This window comes from Sarcophilus harrisii, chromosome 2 (assembly GCF_902635505.1).
Source record: "Sarcophilus harrisii chromosome 2, mSarHar1.11, whole genome shotgun sequence".
Lineage (NCBI taxonomy): Eukaryota > Metazoa > Chordata > Mammalia > Dasyuromorphia > Dasyuridae > Sarcophilus > Sarcophilus harrisii.
Genome location: NC_045427.1, coordinates 648,353,540 through 648,379,503, shown reverse-complemented (window position 1 = coordinate 648,379,503; position 25,964 = coordinate 648,353,540). Strand labels below are relative to the sequence as shown.

The window sequence follows — 25,964 nt, the reverse complement described above, 5'->3', positions numbered from 1 at the left end:
ACAAAACAAAAATGAGACAATCTTTGCCTTTGAGGACCTTGTATTAAATACATAATCAAAGATAGGGAAGGGAGAATCAACATAAGACAAAATGATTTTCAGGGTTGAAAAATGTGCTAGTTAGAAAGATTAAAATTCAAGCCTTGAATCTGACACAAATGGACTATCAATTGACCAGCTAATCAAAAAGTATTTATGATATATCTTTCTTGTTCCAGGCCCTTTGCTTGGTCCTGGAAATGCATAAATATATAAATGAAATAGTCCTCAAGGACTTGTTACCTTCAAGGAACTTATATTCTATCATGGGAGAGAAAAAAAATACAAAAGAACACACATAGAACAATGTAACCAGGTAACATCTCAACAAACCAAGTGATTCACTAAAATGATAGTCATAGATAGACTTGTCGGTCAACATCAACAAAGGCAATTTCTACAGCAGAAGGCCATTTTGCTGATAAAATCACTGCACCCTCTCCATATAATTCTTCCTTTATGATGAAAGGACTATTTATATAATATTTTAAGGCTTGCAATGGACTTGATAGGTATCATTTCATTGATTCTTACAATACCAACCCTAGGAGGCTGATATGATTATCATTCATGTTTTACAAATAAGGAAAATAAGGCACTGAGATTAAATGAATTGTTCAAGGTGCCATGGATATTGTGTCTAAACCTAAATCTAAACCCTCAGGTTTTTTTAACTCCAGGTCCAAAGCTTTGAGCCATCTATCTATCTAATAAATACGATCTTGAGTAATACTAATGAACAATATAGCACTTTATTCTCTGTAAAACTATTGAAAGGAACTAATATTTGACAATAAAATAATATGCATAAAAGTAGTTTGAAAAACATAATTACAATACAATTTCAAAATAACATTATTACTTTAAGCTATTATTATTATTAATTACCATTAATGATTATAATCTAGGATCCACAACTATTCTACTCCCAGATAATTTTAACATAAAGTTTGGAAAGTAAAATGCAAATACTCTGATGCTGTTATTAACATGGGTATTCCTTCTAGTGATACAGATGGTAATTTATCCAGGCCCTTTCATCCCATTCAACTGTCATATCATCCCCTGCATTTACCACACAAGGTTTATCAAACATGTTAATGGTTTTCCTTGAATTCTCTTAACACCCCCAAGATAACTATATGGCACATGGGCTCTCCACTGATTATTTTCTAATTTAAATCTAATAGCCCATCTATTTTTTTTTCTTTGTGAATTGACTACTAAGGGTTTCTGAAGGGTAGCCTTTTCCTCTTTCTATTTATTCAGGCTTACTTATTGATTATAAACTTTTGTCCTTTATATTTGTCCTTCATAGCCTCTTCCCAGTTCTTTTTTTTCTCAACAGGAAAATTTAGAAGATATCCATTGGGATAAACAACTATTTTATTTCCTAGTTGGAATTCTGTCCACTATTTAAAAGTAATGTATTGTTGCTTAAAAATCATCTTCTTTACTTTCTGAAATCGAATGTGCTTATATGCTATTTTTTTCTATCATGTTGATACAGAGTCTGACCTAATTCTAACTAAAGTCATATGGATTCATTGGACCATCAATATACAATAGATGCAGATGAGGGTTCAGAAGTCAACTATTCCAACCTGCACATTATAAATCATAAAATCAAGACCCATGTATTATTAATATTTTCCCAGCTTCCTGAAATAACTTGTCTTTTATCTAAGAAACTAGGATTTTAAAAATCACATTTTTGGCTAATATATATCTATATTGAAATACATTCTATTATTCTATGCTCCCCCTACCCCCAGTTCTAATATTTCTGGGCAACTTTTAACTTATGATTTCTTCAACAAAGGTTCACTTGTTTGGATTTTTATCATGTTCTCCTGTTATTATCTCTTCATTCCTTATTTTCCAGGTGAGGTATTTTTGGCAGAGCTATATTTTCTATTTTTTGTCTCTATTTTGTAGTAAAATATTTTTACCATTGGATTTTTAAGATTATTATTCTGTTTCTTCAAGGAATCCACTGCTTTTCAAGACTTCCTGGTATCTTCTCTAGTTTATTTATACCCTGTTTATATCTTCCTTCATTTGAAAAAATGGGACTTTCCACTCACCCTTGTGGCTATTCTTGGGTTATTTCAAAATTAATCTCAGCTTCAATTTTATCCTAAACTCTTCACATCCCATGATTTTAGGGGTGCATTAGGAGCTTTTTGTTGATTGGTTATTTCCTAAATATCTTTACTCCTTTTATCCCTGCCGGTTCTAGTGTGAGTTTAGTCTTTGAACTTTTTCTTTTAGATTGGTGAAAGATACTGGATGATTCATTCTTGAGAATGAACTTCTTTGGAAGAGGCCACTAGAAGGCAGCTGATGATTGATTGTCCCACCATTAGTTAGTCTAGAACTTTTAGTATGATGTATGATTATAGTATGAATTATGATTATAGGCAACCAGTGACTCCAGGGTATGAACCAACCACTGAGGCATGTGCGTGGATGACAAGAGCAGTTTTATGTCAATCGAGTACTCTCTTTTGTTGGTATTAGTGTAGTTCTGTTATGTTTTCATTTGATTTTTATTTTGAAGATGTTACTTATTTTTCTCTTTTGTGATAGTTGTTCATTTATTAATATTTTAGAAAGCCTGATCTGGCTGGAGACTTTAATTCTATCACCTCACAAAAAGTACTTCCAGTGATTGTCCTGTTGTAGCACATGGTTTTTCAACCAATCCTAATTTCTCCATGATTAAGTTATGTATTTCTTTCACTAATAAATACCATTTAAACTTCTCTTTATGTAATCTATTTCTATTTTCAACATCTACAATTCTTTGGCAATGTAACAATCAAGCAATCCTGCCTAATTATCTATTTTGAAATGAACGAAATGAACTCTATACTGGCAGGGATGACTTCTGAATATTTCTGAATGAATTCCAGAGCTATATAGTGTAAATGCCATACTCCAACTTATGAGGTCAAAGTATTTGAGTCCTTAAATCATTAATACCCATAATATTCCTTAGAAGTCAATGGCATTTTTTTTTTTTTTTTTTTTTGCACAGGGAGACTGAGGAACAGAGGGATTACCTGCCATGCATATATTGGTGACTTAGAAAATTGTACTGAGTCCTTGAAGAAAATTTTTAAAAGCTCACTTATCCATTCTCTAACCTTGTATTTCATCCCACCTTTCCCTGGGGTCTGATCAAAATACTGATATCATGATTAGTGCTGAATCCTCACAGACACAGAATGAAAGGTTTTCTGAGTCTCAAACCTAAGAAACTCCTTCTCCCTATTCTTCCAAATCAGACATCTTTCAGGTGACTTCCAGGTGAATTTAACACTATAGAATGATATGTAAATCTCCAAGTGTAAATTCACCTTGGCATACCCAGGGAAGGGCAAGAGAATCACTGCTCTGAACTTTGTAGGCTTATGTAATATCCACATTTCATATCTGATAGTGGAAAATAATTTAATGATTTTTCAATTCAAACATCATGTTCAAGGCCAATTAACATGTATTTAAGTTTCTAGGGGAAAATGTATTCTAAGAGGTCACAGGAATTGGGCATGAGTAACAGAAGGTTGGTCTTTCACATATTCATGCCAAATTTTATGACACTTCTAATAAGCAGAATTTTTACACCAGAATTTTACAAGGGAACATCTGTCTGGATGATTAGAATAAACTTTTCTCTCCTCTCTTTACTTCTGACTCTCAGACATTCATGTTTCAGCTACCTTTTCAATCTGGACATACCCTTATATTCTGTGGTTTTCCAACCTGCAACATCTCTTTGTCCTCTGGCCACTTCTCAGGTTGGTGAATTCCTTTTGAGGTTTCCATATAGGGAGAGCCCTAAGCCACCTAAACGGATTCTTTTCCCAGGTTTACTTTTAATTTTTCTGAATCTGACACGATGTAACTACATGGTTATGTAGCTCTTCAATCTTTTTTTTTTTTCCATCTTCCTTTTCCATAGTTCTTTCCCCAAGTCGAATGTTAATTTTTTGAAGGCTGGTGCTCTTTTTCCCCTAGTCAGTCAATAAATATTCACTACATGCTAGATACTGTGCTAAACACTGGGAATACAAATACAATAAAAAACAAAGACAACCCCTGCCCTCAAGTAGCTTCTAATCTAATAGACAATACACAGATAGAAGTGGGAATCAGTTATTTAATAAAAAAAAAAGATTCAATTCAATAGATCACTTATGCTAGATCTTCCAAAATCACTGTGCTATATATTTAACCTCCATCAGATTGCTTTCTATCTTTTGGAAGGGGGAGGTAAGGGATGGAGGAAAAAAAATCAGAATACAGAGTTTTAGAAAAAAACAAATGTTGAAAACTTTCTTTATATGTATTTGGAAAAACAAAACTATTGAAAAAAATCACTGTGGTAGGCTATTGGAGACATGATCTATCTGCTTTCCTATAGGTATACACACACGTATATAAATATATATGTGAATCCATATATATGCATGCACACATATACATAGATATTAAATATATTTATGTACATGCATACATACATACTCTTGGTATCTTCATTTTATTGTGTAGCTAAGCTGACCTTTCTGTTGCTCTTTATACACAATACTTTATGTCTTGCCTCCAGCCTTTCACTTTTTTGGGCTCCTGTGCCTAAAATTCCCTCTTTTCTCATTTCTATTTCTCCTAATTCATGTCCTCCAATATAATTATTGTATCATCCCTTCCTTGAAGCTTTTCCTGATGCCTCCAAATGTTAGTTCTTTCCTCACCAAAATAATCACCTCAAATTTCTTTTATATAAACCAATGTTTGAGCAGGTAAATTTCTCCATGCTAACCTCCTATCACCTAACCCTAACCCTAAATTCATTAATGTGTTTAAAGATTTTTCTTAATCTATTTATATTTTCAACCTCTATGACTCCTTGACAATAAAATAAGAACAAAATGCAAATAATGTCTCATTTTTAGATTAGATTTAGAGTCTGTGGTCTGGGAGCTCAGAAGAAGTCTGCCTATGGCTCTTCAGTAATAATGCGGACACATGCCTCTGTTGCTACTTAACTCCCATCCATTACAGACTCTGGTATCCAAATGAACATATAAAATTGATGGAGTTAATTTAACTTCCACTTCTTTTTGTGGCTTAATAATTGCACTCATTGCTGATTTTTTCACAAATTAAAGAGTGATATAGGCAGTTCCCAGGAATCCAGTCCCTGAGCCTTCCTGATCTAATTTAGATTTTTAGGAGAAAAAAAAATTCATACTGTGGCTCAATTTAATTATGAAGCTAAATATAGGTCCTGAAGAAGAGATTGTGTATGTGTGCTATAATATAAATTACCTTCTCTCTGCAGGGGGGGCATTGTCAGCTGCTTGTACGGTAAGGGCATAGGTCCGGCCCACTGTTAATTCTACTCCTGGTGCGATAGTAATAAGACCTGTGGTCTTATTAATGACGAAGTCTCCTTGATCTCCAACGAGGATCTGGTATGAGATCTCTCCATTCGGTCCTTCGTCTGCATCTACAGCAGTGAGCTGGAATTGAAAATCACACATAAATCCCTCAGGAATCAACCTGTCACCAAATTGTCATCCCCCTGTCACCTAAGACATTTTCAGAGGAAGACAACAATCAGAGATGAAGGGGAAGTTTTCTACTAGAGTGGTACTGAGAGAATCACAGTGGAAAGATGTCCATTTCTTTTTGGGAGAGGTTAAAAAGAAAGGAATTTCTCATTCTTGAGGTTGATCATTCCTTTAAATCAAAAAGTCCAAAAGAAGGCAGCTCATCATAGTGTGATTCCAAGAGAAGAGTAAGTGAGTTAGAGTTGGCTGATCTGAGAATCAAATTTTCTTTCTCCTACTACAGGTCTACTGCTAACAATGTGACCCTTATCAAATCATTTGAACTTTCTGGCCTTCAGTGCCTTCATATAAAATGAAAAAAATCCATCTAAGAAAACTGAAAGTTAGTGTCTAGTACTTAATCAAGAATCATGTAGCAATAGAATTTATAGTTTATCATTTTCTCATTTATTCTCTCTTTCCTTCCTTGCTACCCTCTACCAATATAACACATGAAGATCATCTCCATGAAAAATTGTAATTTTTTTTCCTTTTCATCCCTCATTTCCCCCCGTTTTTCTAGATATCTTGTCAACTTTTTTTTAAAGGTCTCTTATTATCTCCTTCCCTGGAATCTTCCTTATTTTTAAAAAAAAGCATTTGATAAAATTCATTTGCACTAAAAATGAATTATCTATCCTTATGAGTTACTTTGCCCAGAAATATTTGAATTTTACTGGAACTTTGTAAGACTCGGAAATGAATCTTTAACTGGATTGATTTATTTTATCTGGACAACAAATGTGCTATTTAGACGAATTAGGGAGCTCTCCCTTACAATTCCCCCCTGAAATATCATTTTCACTTGGGCTTAATATGACTGCCTAATGTTCTTCCTGCATGGGTATTATGATGATTTCTATTAAATGGGTAAGATTATCAAATTGGCAACTATTTGCAAAATTATCAGAAAGGGTTCTGATTAGAATTCACTAATGAAGGAAACTCATTGGTAGGCTCCAAGAAAGTTGCTTCTGTAGGGAAAAAAAAAAAAAAAAAAAGACTGAGGGGTGTTATCAAATCAAAGTGCTAATGAACATTTATATGATTTTTAAAAGTCTACAATGTGCTTTGCATAAATCATCTCCACGGAATCTCATGACAAATTGTGGCATCACAAATAGAGATATGACTATGTCCTTTTCAAGATAAGGAAACAGGCTCAGGGAGGGGCTTGCCAAAATTAAATGGCAAATAATTGTCAGAATCAAGATTTAACCCCTATTCTTTCCTATTTTAAATCCACTACTCCATCATCCATGCCATCTTGGTTTCTGACATGCACATAAGTGTGAAATTTGAGGATCTTACTTCTTACTTGTAGGAAACAAAAAATTATTCAAATTTTGAGGCAATATCAGTCAGAAAAAAGTAAAGGATAATTGTAGTTCATAAGAGAAAGATGTGCATGATCCTGATCAATCACTTTGTGTTAAGTTAAATCAGGAGACAGTATATACCATATCCTTATCTATCTATCTAACTAGCACTAAGAGTATATGAGTGTACATATAGTGTGTGTATATATACATGCATTATATATAGACATATATCTACACATACCATACAGAGTGTACGTGTGTATATATAGATATATGTATATTTACATATATTCACATGTGAATGCACACACATATAGTAAATATGTAAGTATATATACTCATAAATATATAAATATATATGTCACAAAAATAGTCCATGTATATATACACACATATGTATATAAAATCTCACACACACACATTCTTCCATAACTAATTGACTCATTCCAATGATGAATTTATTGAACATGTATGCCCACTTTTAGTTGAAATTATTTTGATTTAAAAAATAATATTTTCAATATTATGTTGTAGGGAACCTCACTGTAAGTTACCTTTAAGGTTCAAATTTCATATACTTTATATGTATCCATTTTGTGTCCATATTATGGACAGAAATGACTATTTCACCTGGTTTCCTATTTAAGTTTTAATGATGATTCACATATAAAAATAATAGTTTTAACAGAAATAATTGACTAAAAACAGAGAAGGGAATTAGTACACAACTGAACACCTAAGAAATGAAGAGCATTGGGGGTGGACAGATGTGGTGATTGGGAGGAAAAACATCATATAAAAGAGTCATGGAAGTAGGATAAGAATGACAGGACTGGTCCTGAAGGAAGAGGCAGGAGCTATTTTTAGAGACAGAATGAATGATGTATTTTTGAACGAGGGAACCATTCATGCCAGGTAAATTTATTCTCCTTGGGAAAAAAAGTGAATGCATGTGATATAAACTATATCACCTATTTTAACTTTAGTGAAGCACTTAACACAATGTCTTAGGAAATCTTAATTCAAATTAGTTCTAAATAGATTAGATTTTAACATTCTTCCTGGGATTTTAGTTGGTTAATAAAATTTTGTGGTTAATGCCAATATATCTAGATAAGAAAAGGTATCAATTGGGATGTAGCAGAGATGGGTGTTAGGACTACTCTGGCTTTTTTTTTTTTTAATAACTACTTTGTAGGCAGGAGGCACAAAAGTATTTAAGGCAGGCATGTGCTTGTCAAGTGTCATCAAGAACAAAAAAGGCACAGAGAGGAGTAGTGGTCAGAATCAGAAGGACTTGTGCCAAAATTGCCTCAAATATATCAGCCATGGGTAAGTTCCAGAAATTCACAGTACCCTGGGCATTTCTGCAAGTCTGTAAGTTGAAGATTAGGGATTTATATGTGTTGGGAAAAGGAATTTCCCATCAGTCACTGTCCCACGTCAATAAAGTAAAAAGTCTAGACACAACTAAGAATTAAAATAATTTAAGAAGGAATGAAAAAAAAGACAAAAAAAACCCCCAGAAACCTAAAATAGCATAAACATATAAATTTATATATCTGTGCACAATACACTGCAGAAAACATTTGGCAAGTGAAGAGGCTGAGAAAGATTTAAAGAAATGGGGTATTGTGGAGAGAGCAGAGACTTGAAATTGGAAGAAGAGAGCACAAGTTTTGGTTTTTTGACATTAGGCAAGTCTTGTGATTTTTCTTGGGGCCTGTTTTCTGTCAAAAAATGAAGGATTTAGATTAGAAAAGGAATTTTTAACCTGGGGTTTATAAACTTGACCTTTTAAAATGATAATTTTCATTTGATTTCGTTTGCCATCATTTATATTTTATTGTAAACATCTAAAAACATTATTCTGAGAAGGATGCAGAACTTGGATCCAACTCCTAAAAGGGTTTATGATATAAGAAAAAAGGAAAAATAGTTAAGGATACTTAGACATTAAGGTTCCTGAGCTCTATTGATCTGTATGGCCTTGGTATTGAAAGTCCCTCCTAGCCAGGCTCCAATTAAGCCTCCCAGATTTACTCCTCCATGCAATATCTATTCCTAGGTAACTGACCTTCATGCTGCTTCTGCAACTGGACTTTCCATATTATACTTCCTTCCAGAGCTCAGAGTAATGACTTCTTTGTTTTTGTGAGGGAAGAGGAGTATGGAGAATTCTCAATGAAGAACTCACTCTCTCTCCCAATGGATTGGTACATCTCAAAATTGTCACTTTAAAGAGTGTTTTTGGAACAGTGTAAGTGACTTGCCTGTGGTCACCAAACCATTAATTCAGGTCTTCCTGACTTAAAGGTTAGGCTGCTTCTTCCCTGATATCTAAAAATGTCAAGGTCTCCCATTTCAACCAGAGCCATCTCTAGTCATCTGGACCTATATCTTGTATCTGCACCAAGATCACTCTGGAGGGTGAAGTGAGGCAGATCACACTGCATTCAAATGCAATTCACTTTCATATGGTATCATTTCCCTGATGTTATGGTCCTATTTGAGGATGAAGGCCAAACAAGAACGATAACATCAGCATTTAATAAATGCATATTGGATTGGAGTAACCTTATTTAATTTTTAAATTGTGGTGAGAATATTACTCAATTAAGTAACTTGCTGATGAGTAGGATTGAATAATCGAACCTTTTGATATGAAAAGATCTTTGTGAGCGACCCTTTTGCAAAAAAAAAATGTGAGTGTGTGTGTATATGTGTGTGTGAGATAAAAATCATCAGAATCATTACTCATATGAAATAGTAAAAATCATGGGGAACTATCCCTAAACTATAACAGGCTGAATTCAGAATTTCTTTGAGACATGAAACTCACTTTCCCTGTTTGTCTACTTCCATTTCCATGTCCTTACTTTTCCTCCTGGTAAAGACAGGGAAAAAAGCAGGAAAGACAGCCAGGAACACAACTATTCCTACAAAAAGAAGAAAAATGTATTCTATATCATCAGCAAATTGGACCTGCTCACCAAACATCATTCTACCTCTAGTATCTAGACTTTTGATCAGACTGTCTCTTGTAGTTTAAGCAAAGCATATCTTTGCTTGCTTAGAGGTCTGAGCAAGACTTTGCAGAGCCGGCTCTCTCATGGGTAAAATACCTACTTCATTCCAAGTACCACCTACCTGATCCTCCAATCCCTACTGTCTTCCCAGTTCAAAAGTAATTTATTTATATAGTATAGATTTTATGTTTGTATTTATTCCCAGTTTCCTCCCAACATACGCTTAAAGGCAATGGTAGGCTCTTAATCAATAACTGAAGAGTTCAAAGGGTGAATCTGGTAAGGAGAAAGGAAAGATGGGGCAAAATGTGACACTTGAGAAGAAGATTGCTAATAGGGACTAATCCAATCATTTGGACGTGCTGGATGACTTTTAACCATTCATAATTCCAGCTGATTTTGGAATTATCAAGTAGTTGGGGAATTGTATTGTTGTGACCTTAATAGCCCCCTCTGTCAGGCTATTTCCACATCAAGATGCAAACATAACAAGACGTTATTGATTTATTCAAAACCAAGGTCAGTCAGCAAAGAAAGCCAAGGTAAGACCCAACTGACAGGGGCAATAAAGTGGAGACCAGAGAAGAACAATGATTTAACTAATACTTAGCAATTGCTAATTGTTATGGTAACAGAAGACCCCTTTTTCCTAATTGATGAATCAGGAAAGAAGGAAAGAAAAAAAGAATGATCCATGCTTCTGCCTCTTTGCCTTTCAGTTTAATTTTATTTCTGAGGATGAGGATATAAATTGATGCTTGGGACAGAGATTTACTGCACTTGCTGAATCAACCATCTGGATGGTTCAGGAGTCATTCAAAAAACAATTATCAAGTATCTACTATGTGCCAGTTATTGAGGTAAGTGTTGGGATACAATGAAAGGCAAAAATAAAAATAAATAAATGAAATCCTTGCTGGCGAAAAGCTCAAAATCTAATAGAGATGAAGGTTCCATAGGACATTTACAATGAGCAAATGAACCAAAAGAATATATATTAAGGTTAGGGCACTACAGCTTCTGACACAGCACAGTGGTGAAATAATACCAAGCTTTCAGGCAAGTTAACCAGTTGGAAAGTTTTTAAGAGCAGGGTAAAAATAAGATTGTGCCTCCTCTGAAATGATATATGGGTTGGTCTTGATGGGAGTGAAGGGAGTTCTGAAATTATTCTTCCTTTGAAGTTATATGAAAAATCCACAAGAGACCCAAGGTGGTGAAATCAACAGCTATACTCAACAGTCAGATATTTGTCCTACTTCTGTATTCAATGAGAAAAATAGCACCTATCATTTTGATGTAATGCATTTCATGACACAGAATTTCAGAGATGAAAGGGACCTTGGAGACAGTCAAGTCTAACCCAAATGTGAAAAGGACCCTGTTCTGTAACACACCTGACAAGAGCTAATGAAACTTTGGTTTAAAGATATTGAGTGAGAGAAATGGCCTAGTGGAGTTGTCCTTGGAATCAGACGAACTTGTACAAATCCTATATCTAAAACATACTAGTTGTGTGTTACTACAGAAGTCACGTAAACTCTGTCTGCCTCAGAGTCCTTATCTACAAAATGGGAATACCAATGGAATTAAATTCTATTATTGTGAGGATCACATAAGAAACATGCATATAGCTTTTCAAAACCTAAAGCAATATGTACATGCTATTGTTGTTATCATTCTTATTATTAATTACTTTTTCTTATCAAATTCCCTACTAGCTAATCTGTTCATCTAGATTGCAGTGAATAGTGTCATTTAGCTGCCTTAAGGAATGATTTAACTTTACAAAATAATTCATTCAAATATACGCTTGTAATCATTTTTTGTTTCCGTGATGAACTCATCAGTTACCTTCCCAAACCTGTCCCTCTGTCCACTGTTCTTCTTCCTAAATTCCCTGTCTCAGTGGATGCTGACATTATCTTCATCAATTCTGAGACACATTGCTTAGACTCAGTTCTTCCCACATTGCCTAAATTCTCTACTGCAAACACTTCCCAAGTCCTATTTTTATTTCTCATTACCTTTCTGATTGGTTGCTGTCATTCTGATTTAGACCCCTTTTGACTCTTGATTGGACTATAATGATAGGAGCTTCATAATTAGCCCCTTTCTCCCTAGTCTCTCCCTTCTTCAGGAAATGAACCTTTGATCATACAATACATAGAATGTTATATTTGAAATCAAGTAAGCCTGGAATCACATCCTGTGTCTGACACTTACTGGATTTGTGACCTTAAGTTTTCTAACTTTAACTTTCTGAGCTTAGTTTACCCAATCTATAAATTTGGAACAATAATACCTTCAATGACTTCCTCACAGGGTTATCTAAATTGCGATAAAGTATATAGGTACTAGTCAGTCCCTCTTTAAAGCCTTTGCAGAAGCCTGCCCATAGCTCCAAGTAACTTTTTTTTTCTCTTATTATTCATTTCACTCTATCTAATCATTCCCAATGTGATTAACTCAGAATAACCTACATTATGGCTTTTTAAGTAATCCATATTCCTCTCTTAAACTCTCCTGGCCTGAAGGATTTGTCAGAGTCGTTGGTTATCTTCATATTCACAGGGAACAGGATCTATTAAGTGCCTAATAATTATTTGTCCAATAGCTATTCGATACCTTTATGTGTTCTCATTCACTTTATCAAGTAAAGATCATTTTCCAAAAGACTAAAGGAGCATAAATTCATAAAGACAGATGGTCAATGCAAAACTTTGAAATTCTACATATCATGGACATATCCAATAGGATCAAAATCCCCTATCTCTTATTCTTCCATGGGATCTACCATCTGTTAGAGATGGTCCAGAAAACCCTGAGTTTCACAAACAGGCAGCTTAGTTCTTAACATCATCTAGCCTACTTCTGCCATTTATAGATGAAAAAAAAAAAACTGAGATCCTGATGTCCAAAGAAGTGACTAATCAAAGAGGAGTACAATAGATTAAAAACTTATTGGTGAAAAAACAGCATGTCATTTAACCCTATTTGCCTCAATTTTCTTATTTGTAAAAGGGAGGGGAAATTGGCAAATCACTACGATACCTTGGCCAAGAAGAGTCAGATATAACTAAAATTTGCATGATCAACAATGTGAGAAGGGAAGACTCTCTTGACATTCTATGCTATCTACCATTAGTTACTGGTATGACTGTAGTGAGAGCAAAAGGGAGATCAGGATCCTGTAGGAAATAGCTTCTGAAATGAGGCTTCAAAGAAGCCATGACATTCTGAGGCAGAGGGATTAAGCATGTGATTACACTGAGACCAGAAACACTTCCAAGTTTAACTATTACCAGATTCCAAACATAATTGGAAAATATTTAGCAAAACAAATCAATTAAATGTTGTAGAAAATAATGCTAATATTTTATAGCATTTGGCAAAGCTGTGTGGATGATCTAGTGACTCCTGTTTATATTTAGTTTGACATCACTTTTCTAAGAGGCAGATTGGGAAATAGAAGGTTTGTTAGACATGGGCCGACTTGTAAAGAGGCATGGAAATAGGAGAAGGTTTTTTTGTGAACAAAATCAAGAAGCCAGTTTGGCTGGAGAGAAAAGTGTGAGACAGGAAATAGTATGAAGACTTCTATTTTTCAATTTAGTCTTTTGTTATGTTTTGTTTCTATTTCTCAGTATATAATGTTTTTTTTATTTACTATACTCAATTTTGCCATCTTTCTGCAAGATATATAAATATAAAGCTCATGCTCTCATAGACATATATATTACATACACAAACATGTAGGTACACACAGATATTTGCATATATATGTGTATTTATACACATATATGTAGGTATGGAGATATAATATTTATATATTTGAAGGAAGAGAGAAATAGAAAAAAGAGAGAAACCAAGAAATTAGTACAGGAGGACAGGGCAGGAGAGGAGAGGAAAGGAAGGACATGCATTTATTTTCTTGTGTGATAAGGTAAGCTCTAGAAGACTTTGTAAAGCCAGTTGCAAAATCATTTCTACATTAACTAATCAGTAATGTTCCCATTTTCTTTAGACAATGACTACCTTTGAAGTTCTTTTATCCTCAGAAAGGGTAATGGACCATTTATGAAAATTCAGAGAACTGCCATGTTTTCCATTAGTACAAAGGTCTAATTCTGGCTTTGGATACAATTTGTCGACATCTTAAATGAATGTCATTGTGCAGTGGAGTTGAGATTATCAACATATACAATTTTCCCTATACTCCATGAAAGATGTTGCTATGATTCCTTTACTAAAAATCAACTCTGCTGTCATATCTGAAAATGATGACTTGAGGTAGTTAAAACTTTCTAAGCCACTGAGATTTTTCTTGAAATTAGGTTTTTAGAGACAATATATAAATTTATCTCTATGGATATTTGTTTCCTAAAGGTTTAACGCTCAGACTAAAAGTATTTGACGTTAAATAAAAGAAAGAAAGTCCTCTGCTTCCAGTAAGACTTACTGATTAAGTAATTCTATGATGAGGAGGTACTCCAGTCATTATTGGTTATTTCCTCAGGATTCCTTAATTGTGGCATGTAAAGGGCAAGTGTCAGATTGTTTTACATGAGTCTATGACAAAAATCTCATTATAGATCTCAGAACACTATAGCCTGTCTCCCAAAAGGACATCAGAACCCTTGGATAAAGAGGTATGATTAAAAAACAAACCTTAACATTTGGGAATTATGGGTAATCACTGACTCTGTACTGAACCACTGAAGAAACCTAAGCAGAGATTGCGAAATTCCTACAGGTGAAAAAGAATAGGTAATCTCAGTGCTCTCCTCACTTTGTGTCCTAATTCTGCCAGATCTTCAGGTGATATTATATTATCGAGAATGTTAAATAATTCATAAACAATATTAACCAACTAGAAAACTAATCAACAAAATTATATTCTATGTTAAGCACAGCATAAAATACTGGGGATATAAGACAGTATAAGACAGAGGTGACATATTGCCTACTCTTAAGGACTTTACATTCTTTCAGGGGAGACAGCAAGTATATTTGTAGCTATATAAAACTATTCACAACCTAGATATTCAATAATGGGGAAGGAGTAATGGGAATAATGGCTGGTGTAATCAGGAAAGTTTTCCTGCAAAAGATCAAGTTTGACCTGAGATTACAAGGTCTTAGGAAGTGAAAGCGAATTAACAGTAAGTTTCATGTATGAAGGAAACACATGATATAAGAAATGGAGTCCCTATGAGTAACATTAAAAATGACATTTTGACTAAACTATAGAGAATGTGAAGAGAACTAATATTGAACATGACTGAAAAGATAGCTTGGCGCCATATTCTAAAGTCCTTTTAATGGGAAAATGAGCGCTTTTTAATTTGTTTCCATAGTCAACAGGGAACCACCAGAATTTACTAAGAAAGAGAGTGACCTAAGTAGACCTGGACTTTTGGAACATCACTTCTTAAAAGTGTGCATGGGAACAATGGAGCTTATGAAAGATGGATTGAAAGGAAGAGATACTTAAGGTATAGAAGTCAATTGGAAGGCTATCAAAATAATGCAAGTGAACGGTAACAAGGATCTGAAAGACATAGAAAAGAAAGAGAAAAAGCTACAGCTGAGAGAGATGCTGAGCAGGTTATCTGGTTAACAAGTATATATCGATGGAGTAAATGAGAGTGAGGATCCTGGTGTTATGACCTAAGGGCAGTGGTACACTCAAAAGAAATGGGAAAGTTTAGGAGAGGGGTAAAATATAGGGGAAAGATGTGAGTTCTCTTTTGAACATCATAGATTTGATAAGCATATAGGACAACAAATTAATTTTAATAAAATATGATCATATTATAATTAGCATCAGCTAATTAAGGTCATGGGAATATATGAAGTCACTTTTGGGGAGATTGCAGAGCTAAGAATGGGAACTGAGTTATAGCTTTGGAGAATATGTAAAATTAGGTTGCATATTATGAATGATGGGTCAGCAAATAAGACTTCAAAGGAATGCTCAGATAGAGAGGAGATGTGTTGCAAAGCACTCCATATTATTTTATCTTTACAATGATGCATTGTATGATTGTACCTGTATAATTTATCTTGGATTGCTTGCTGTTTTGGGGAAGGTGGAAGTAAAGAATGGAGGAAGAAAAGAAATTTACAACTCAAATTCTTACAACAATGTTGAAAACTATCTTTATTTATAATTGGAAAAAAAGAATTAAAATCAAAATCAGCTCTTAACAAGATGACCTGTTATATAGGTTCTATTTTCATCTCTTTTTATATGAGGAAACTACTAAGAAAGCTCAGATCATTGAGGTACAAAGGTAAAATTCATATCCATATTCCCCTGAGAAATTATGTCAAATTACATTTGTTTTATACTTTCAAGAATATTAAGATGATTATGTCATAGAATATTAATTATCTTCATTTAAGAGCAGGAATTATTATTTTTATTGTATATTCTTCTCTTCCTTCTATTTCTTCTCCTTCTTTATAAGAGCCCATACTTATGAGCATTCAGGATATAAAGCCACATTATTAGTTATAAAGCTGCAACTACAACTAAGTTTAATTTTTTTGTGTGTGTTGCTTCTTAAAATGATCTAAAATTTAAAAAAAAATCTTAAAACAGCATCTCTAAGTAAAACAAGTCTGAAGTAGCACTTAACATCTTTAAGATTGGCTAACATGCCATATAAGTACTAAGAAAATTGGGAAAAATGGGACATGAATGCTTTGTAGATGGAGTTGTAAACTGATCCATCCATTCTTAAGAGCAATTTGATACTATACCCAAAAGGAAATTAAATGTACATATGGCTATTAGCTTTGATCTTTAAAAGATCATAAAAAAGGGAAAGGACCTACAAGTACAAAAATATTTAAAGCAGATGTCAGATACTTGTTAACTGTGTAACCCTGGGTAAATTATTAAAAATCTTCATGTATCTTAATTTCCTTATCAGCAAAATGGAGAATAATGATTTCACTTATCTTACAAAATTGTTGAGAGGATCAAATAAAATAACATTGTATAAAATACTTTGTAAATTTTAAGCTCTATATCATTGCTAGTTACTATTATTAATAATAAAACTTAATTATAATTTTTATTTATTGATTTATTGACTATTATTTGTATTATTATTAGAGATTGGTTGATATCATTATATTATTAGTATCTTAAAAATATATCCACATTCCGTGTTAGCAACTTCTAAAAATTGTGAGCATTTCATAACCTGAAAATATGGTATTAATATTAAATATTCTTATTTGAAATAAGAGCAGAGATGTTAAAGTTGAACTTATACATGTGATTACATTTAGAATTTACATTTCTAGTATAAATATATATTAAATATAAATTTATATAGGCAAATGAGAATTTGTATTATAAACAAATTACATGAGGAAATAATCCTTTCCAAATACTCCCAAAGTTATTGAATTCCTGACCAAATATAGACTGAGCTATAGAACGCACCAGGATTTCTGTTGTTCTAAGAGTTTCTAGTCCTTGATGATTTGTTTTCCTATAAATTCACTTTTATTCCCAAGCTGAAACCATACATAAAAATAAGAGAAAGGCCTAATTGAAAAAAAAATGTTACAGTAAAACATTGTTCACAAACAAAGCCAGCTAGAATATCCCTTTAGAAACCATACTGTTGTCAAAAAGGAAAGTTTTGTTTTCTTAGTTAATCATAATAGGAACTAAAGGCAATGCATTTTAATCATGTCTCTATGACTTATATTATCGAAAAGTTTATGATTCAAGAATTGACATGATAAAAGGGAAAAGCCTATTTTATATTAACTATCCAGAGTACATTTTTTCAGAGTACATATAATCAGATTATCATCAAGCTAAAAGGTACACACAAGTTATGCAGTCTAATTCCCAGAGGGAAGCAAGAACCTTTGGTCATATACTTTGTAAGTCTCAGATCTGGTAATCAAGCCAAATTCCAAAGCCAGCAATTGCTTTACTATATCATGTCTCAACAGTGATATTCTTGGGTTTAGACAAGGAAAATGGTAGGTGATGATTTTGGGACATCCAAGAGGAAAGAATCAGCAGGCTGCTATGTGTCTGAATTTGGGAGAAAGGTCAAAGGGTGGAGATATAGATTTGGCAATTTGGATCATTGACCTTGTTAGAATCCTTACAAAGTATTAAGTCATTAGAGTTGATAGAAACAATGCTTAGGTAATTAGTTCACACATTAGAGCTCACACCTTTAAGAGAATTTACACATTGGCTTACACATTGGAGTTCACAAGTCGGGAGATATCCAAGTTTATACCTCCCACAATCCTACTCTCTCAGAGAAGGAGTCAACCTTTGGGTTCACACCTTTAAGGTATCATATATAAGAAGTTCTCAGTCTCAGTGAGGGTCATTTGGAGATATTGAGAGTCACAAGTCAATGAGGAGTCAGTTGAAGAGATTGAGAGCCAGAGTTCAGCTGGAAGATTGAGAAGCCAGGAGTCAGAGTTGAACTAGAGGCAGAAGCTGGAAGAGCCTCAAAACCAAGGAAAGCTTACCAGGCTATTCTGAAGGACACAATAAAGATTTGGATTTTAACTCCTGGCTGTATTTGAAGTGATTATTGATCTGAACTGAAACCAAGGCTGCCTTCAGAAACCTCCCCAAGAAACCTACTTCCCAGAGAACCATCATATTTTAGAGAAAAGAACACCACAGCCTTCAGAAAGGAAAGGGAAAGGAACCTCAAAACTCGTTCAATTCCTTGGACCCAGAAAGGTAGAGGAACTTGCCCAGAGAAATCCACATTGAAATCAGGTCTCCTTCCAAGTCTAGTAGTGTGATAAAATCAAAAAACTTCTATACATAGAGTCACAGAACCCACATGCAAATTCTGGCTCTGTCACTTATTGCTGAGAACCACATGACACTGGACTACTCAGTTAATTACTCTAGGCCTCAGTTTTCCCTTCTACATATCAATGTAGGATGGTTGATTTGTTCAACTCTGTTCCATTCAAGTAGTGATCATATGCCCAGTAGAAAAATCACATTTAAAAAGGCCAAGAAAAAGTTCCAAAATGCTCTAGGGACCATCTACAAGTTATCAAGTGAATTGAGAAAGGATGGATTTAAGGCATTGAAGCAAATATGCATTCCAGAGCCCTCTCAATGAAAATGTAGGACTCAGCTATGGAAAGAGACGATGTCAAGGAAAATCATCCAGCTCTGTAGGCAGTTAAGATAATAAAATCTGGGCTGAGGAAAGTCCCATTAAAAGCTCAGTACCTTTTCCATCTTCCTCGCTTGCCATCTCTTTACCTGTTACAAACAATACAATTTATTGTTTTATTACTCAAATGTTATCTATAAATGGAATTTTCTTGGGTCACAGATGTCAAAGGTTGACTAGAAATGGCTATAAATTAAAAAAAAATAAGCAGAGGCACCAATCTCTGCCTAAATGTTAGGAACTTTTCTAACTAATAATAATAGTGAACTTTTACATAGCACTTACTTTATGCCAAGAGCTCCGGTAAGCACTTTGAACTTATCATTTGATCCTCACAAGGATAAAAGGGATGATCCCTATCATACATATGCAGAAACTGAAGCAGACAAAGATTAAGTTATTTGTCCAGAGTCAAATTCCAATAAATGTCTGAGATCATATTTGAACTTAGGTTTTCCTGACAATGGCCCTTGTGCTCTATCTACTGGGCCAGAGGGACTCAGAGTGATTGAGACCTTATTTTGTTCAAAGTAAGCTATTTTTGGTAATGTTGCACATAAAATAAGGTGGTTAGATGAGATGACCTTTAAAGTTTCTAATAACTCAAGAGCTAAGATCTCCCAGTGGCTGAAGCCATGGGAGAAAGTGAGATTATCATAGAGAAAAGCAGGGAAAAGAAGAAAAGAGTTTGAGAGGAGAGCCTTGCATATTCCCAGTGGGAGGAGCTGAGTCATGGAGAAGAGTCTAACCTGTCCAAAGGAATATCAAGACTTAGATGAAGCAGGGAAAGATAAACCAGCAAAGCCAAGAGAAGAGTTCCAAGAAGAAGCTGTCATTGATCAGAGGCAGTAGAATACACAATGAAATCTCCTACTTATTCTTCTTATATATCCTAACTACTCCCCACAGACTTGGACATAGTCTCATCACTTGTAGGAAAGTAGCATCCCTTCTATTGGTCTCTGTTTCTTCATCTGTAAAATGGCTGGGTAGGGTTCAATGACCATTAGGGTCTCTCCAAGTTCTAAATGTATGATACTATGAAGTTAGTTTATAAATTTCTTTATTCATTGTGATTATCCATTGGATAATTAAGGAATAATTTAACAGAAATCAGGAAAGAAGATAAACATTTGGAAAGAACTCGAGAGGATACTTTGTCCCATTATCTTATTTTACAGTTAAGAAAACTGAGATCCAAAAAACTGAAGTCATTTACCCAAAATCTGTGCACAGCTAGTAAGTAGCACAATTTGGCATCAAATTTTGTGTAGATACAAATATGTCTTTAGACCATTATGTACTCTTCTCTTTATATTGATTCATTGCTTTCTTTGTTTTAACTGGGAAGAAGATACTTCTCTTCATGTGAACAAGGTTGTCTAAACCTTTTTTTCCTGTTCATTACTGTTTATTATTAGAATAATAAAAGTTTTCCATTTATTCTACTATGTTTCTGCTCTTCCTACTGATCCTTTTCTGTGAGACTTTGTATGATTCTGACTGATATTTAATGAACACTTAAGATTTTTTTCACACAGATAGTATAGAAGACATGAAAAGGACAAATGATTCTAATCCTTGATTCTAGTCTCTTGCTCATCCATTTCAAAATAAAATGAGGTCAGATTAAATTATAGCAAAGGGCATTGAGATTTTACTCTTTGATAATGGGCATATAAATGGATGAGGAAAAAGATCAAAAGGGAGACAATGAGATCCAGTGGAGAGAATTTTGATACCAAATTGTACCTATCCATTCTTTTTCATTTCTCAGCTTTTTCATGTTGAAAATTTGCAGAATTTTTGGGGGGGACTTTTCAAAAAGAAAAAAAAAACAGTGGGGAGACAGACATTTGAAGTGAAACATAGGTTTTAAATTCTGGATGGTAACTCAGAGCCTCTATTGTCTCAAATCCTCAATCTACAGATGAAGAAACTGAATGGATCTCAATAACTATGGAATTATGAAAGGAGGGTAAAATATATAGAATCTTGAACTCTAATAAAAAAATCTATTTTCAAATTGTGTCTCTGTGGTCACAGATTATCACTGAATTCCTCTGAGTCTCAGTTTCTCCATCTATAAAAAGAGGATAATGTTTTGAGCTTTGAGGAAGAACGCGTGTGGATAGACTCCTTTTAGAACTCCCAAAGTTCCACATCAATGTCACTTACAAAGGATGATTCACTTGCCACATGTGGTTACCTGTATGACGCTGTCCCCAGGGCTCATGTCTGTGTAAACATAGACATTGTAGGAGATGGCAGGGAAGGTTGGAGTGTTATCATTGGCATCAATCACCTTGATGTTGACTGTAACAGGGCTGCTTTCTTGGACACCATCAAATGCAGTTATCTTTAAAGGAAAACAAAGAGCCCTGTACCTTTAATAAAGAAATCCTAACTTGAACTGTTACTGAATAGAGCACATTCTTACTTCCCCCCCTTCTAAGATCCCTTGCTATTAAAAAGAGAATTATTTTCCCGATGAACACACTCAGAAATACACACTGAGACTTTCATACAATGAAAACAAAGTGTTTTCGGATTCTAGGAAAACTCTGTAGGCAGGCTAACCAGCAGTTTTATCCCCAGGACTGGAATCAATGTACAGGAAGCTGAGAATTGGGTAGATAAACATATCTGAATTGTGTAGGAATAAAAATAATGTGTAATGTATAAATATTACTAATCCTTAAAAATTCAATATGAGGATAACCTCCTGACTCATTTTAGAATTATTTCCTTCATTTAAATAGAACCTTGTCTGTTTATTAAGACTGAATAATGATCCATGATAGTCAGAAAAATGTTGGATCATTTCAAGGAGCAAATAAAATAAATAGAAAAAAATACTTGAAAAGTGAAATGAGTTATCCAATCTTGTATTTCTCTCTCTTTTTTCGCATCTTTTTCCTCTTCTTCCTTCCCTCTATTCTCATCTCTTTGTCTCTCGTTCCCTGTTTCTCTCTCTGTGTATATGTCTCTATATTTCAGTGTCTCTGTGTTTGTGTGTCTGTCTCTCTTTCTCTTTCTTTCTCTTTTTCCGCCCCTTCTTTTCACTCCTTTCTCTCTTAAGACTGGAGAGTCATATATATATATATATAGATAGATAGATATAGATATAGATATAGATATAGATATGTGTATACATATATATATATATAATTTCATAATTTGGGGGGCATTTCAGGCCAACTATAAGAATGCTCTCCGTGGTATAATAATACTAACCCTATAAAATATTATCACAGAGAGTTAATCAGAGCAGGAAGGTCAAGTTACTTGACTGTGTTCATAAAGTCAGCATTTGTACAAAACAACACTTAAAACTAAGTTTTCCTGACTCTAAGGCTGAACACAACACCACTTCACTTCTCTGAATTGGAGTATTAGCGAAATAAATGTAGTACTTGTAAACTCCAGATACCTGCAATAATGAATGCAGTCCATGGTTTTATAGTCATGAAGAGAAGAAAGCCGCATAAGGTATTTCTTATTGATATATATTTTTTGAGCTGCTTCTCTCCTACCTGCAATACACTGACCATTTCGCTTTTGAAAAATAGCATCATTTAGTCATATCAGGATTCTTTTTACAGGGATGCGAGGATGCTTACCGAGAAGGTGTAGTACTGCTGTTCTTCCCTGTCCACTGGCTGAAGCAAGGTGAGGTAGCGTGTTATACCAGATGGAGTCACAGTGAAGACTGAGGTGTAGTCATTCAGAAAAAGATGGACCTCGGGGTCTTTTGTCTTTAAAAAAAAATAATATTCATTAAGAGCTCAATGAGCCATTTGTCCATTACTTAGATGCAATCTCAGAGTTTATGATACAAAATAGACAAAGAACTTACATAAATTATCACACCAAACAATAAGCAGATTTTTCACCTCAGTAACTCATAGATGAAGCAAAATGACTACAAAAGTTTGATCCTTTCGAGGGAACAGCAAAATATGGAAAACACTCATTTGTGTGATTAATGGATGTGTGAAAATATGAAAAGAAAGGATTTGTAAAAGAAAAAAAAAGCAATTATTTTTAAAGAAAAAGAACACATTTCTACCATTTACCAAATCACCAGGAAATTATGCCCCACTGTGCTTGAAGTCAGAGGACCCAGACCCAGGGTGACTATAGGTGACACAATGTTCTTTTTTGAGCTTCAGATCAAAAAGTTCCTCCTCCCTAAGATGAGATGAGATGTGATCAAGTCAGCACTTCCTTTCTTTTGGTAGGAAGGTGGAGAAGTTTCGCTGTGTAATATTCCATAGTTTGCTGTTTTTGCCTGTTTTTATGGCTGTTATAATTGGAGGGATCATTAGATACTTGGATTGATCAGTGTATCTCTAGAAAAGTTTGTGTTGTAATATTTTACTGACTTTAAACATTTATTTGAAGGGTTTAATATGATCTCTATTTTTTTTGCTATCTTTCTACTCCATATCTATAACTTCCATATTTCTTATGGAATAGCTAATATGGACTTATATAGAAATTCCTTATCAACTGCCAAGGTTTATGATTAACTTCCTCACCTCTTTATTCCACCCTCAGCATCTACACATCTCTGTTCCCTTTCTGATAGTCTTTATCAAATTAAGCCTCCCTTCCAGGATTCCACATTGCTTCTACTAGTTGGACTAGTCTATTAATTGAAAAAAAAAAACTCTACTAGTTCTTCTAGTCTATTAGTTGAAAGAGAGATTTGATAGCTCACAGAGAAATATCCCTGTGGATTATACTTGTAATTGATCCACATTCTAATTCTACAAAATGTCTCCAAGAGTAGTCAATCACAGAAGATCAATTTTAATTAAAGAGTCTCAGCTCATTAAGGTGAAAATACACAAATTTACCTGAACTGCCTGAAAAAAAAATGAAAATAAGGATAAATAGTCTATGAGACAGAGTATAGCGAAAAGGTCATGCCTGAAAGTTAATTTATCATTTAGAAGCTTCTAGATTTTTAATATGTACATCTCTTTAAAAAATTTACAAAATGAGTTAATGAATGAAACCATTATATCAGTAAACTGTATGGCAGCAGAAAAAAATATAAATTTACATGTGGAAAGAAGACAAGAGGGGGATACTTGGAATATGGGGAACAAAGGGAGGATGTGATGTGGAAAAGAGGAAGAGACATGAAATTAATGTGGTTTCTAGTAAATGAAAGGAATTTTTTTCAGAAAACAAACAAACAAACAAACAAACAACAACAAAAAATAACAGGTAACCCACAAGATTTATATCCTTGAAAAGTGACTTATTTGTTCAAGATAGAGTTGTATATAACCAGTTAGAGTTACATACAGAATTGTTTCAACTCCCCCCCCCCCCCCCCCCCCCCGTGTATGGATGTACCACATGTGTGGATATATCATTTGAAATCTATTCCCCAAACATATATTAGCACAATTTAAATCATTTTTGAACAATTTTAAATGGTCCAGTGATGCAAAGATGATACCACATTCAGAGTTAATTTAAAGAATAATGCTCTTAATTACACATAGCTTTGACATAAGGGTGTGTGTGTGTGTGTGTGTGTGTATAGGACAAGCAGAGAGCAGTTGTTAAATGGAACCATAATGAGCTAAGTTAATACCCCAATTTAAAGGCATTTCATTTAAGAATATAAAGAAAATAAAATACCGATGGAGCCCTGATTTAGCCTACCATGTAATCGAACTGTGGAATTGCAAATAGGAGAAAAGTAACAGTTTTACTGTTTAACTTAGATTAACCAAAAAACCTATATATTTCTGCATTACTTCAAAGGATTTTACAAAAGTATTTTTCAAGTGAATTAGATGTCAGCTATCAGCTATCTATGCTTAATATCAGATTCTGTGTTAAGAACTTATGTTATAGAAGGTTGGTTGGAGTTCAGCCTCAAAAATTTTCCAAACTTCGATAACTCCAGAAAAGTAAGCAGTGTATAATTCCATAATATAATCTTTGGTAGGAGGCCACTTGCAATTGGATGATCAAGCATGGTATTTTTTTTTTTTTTTATTTTGGGCAGTGTACAATAGTATATAATGGGTCAATCAATTATTTTGGCTAATGAATGGTTATATATATGGATTATTTCTTTTTATTATGCTGCAAACTCGATATAGGCACAGAATATAATATTTAAGTTGTACATCTCAATTAACACTGTGTTTAAAGGATGAAGAAACAAAGTGCTTAATAATTGTTTGTTGAATGAATATATGAATATATGCACTCAATGTGAACCAAACATAGCAAAAATGTGATTCTTTTGTTTTCTAATTAATCTTATGAAACAGAATATATAAGTGTATATATATATATACTTAGTTGCAAAGGTACACATTTGCATATATGTGTGTGTATAAAATAGTACAATATACTGAATTATCTTAGACAGCTGATTTCTGATTTTGACTTTTTTTTTCCCTTGTAGACAATGTATTCTCTAAATATGTAATATCTTCATTTGGATCTATCACCTGTTGATATGTTAATTGAATATATTGAGATTTGAAGGCACACACATAAAAGTATTTTAGATCAAATATTAATCAAGAAACAATCAACACATATTTTTTAAAGCAACTACTAGGTACCACTTGGATTCAAAATATATTTTCAGAATAAATAGTTGAGAAAAGCCTAAGCCCAAATGTATGTGGTTAATTTATTGGAGTAACTAACTTGTGGATTTATATGTTACTAGTGAATGACAAATTTAAGTGAATTACTCAAATC

The 25,964-nt window shown here is 33.9% G+C and overlaps 1 protein-coding gene across 2 annotated transcripts in view; it reads right to left on the bottom strand.

The window, feature by feature from the left end:
* PCDH15 (protocadherin related 15) overlaps nucleotides 1-25,964 on the bottom strand; it is a 2,067,151-nt gene that overhangs the window by 363,924 nt on the left and 1,677,263 nt on the right. For both annotated transcript variants that reach the window (XM_031956966.1, XM_031956965.1), the window contains 3 exons: nucleotides 22,838-22,972; nucleotides 21,424-21,573; nucleotides 5,377-5,570 (listed from right to left, as the gene is read on the bottom strand). In XM_031956966.1, coding sequence (XP_031812826.1) covers nucleotides 5,377-5,570; nucleotides 21,424-21,573; nucleotides 22,838-22,972 — 479 coding nt within the window. The remainder of the gene's footprint in view (nucleotides 1-5,376; nucleotides 5,571-21,423; nucleotides 21,574-22,837; nucleotides 22,973-25,964) is intronic.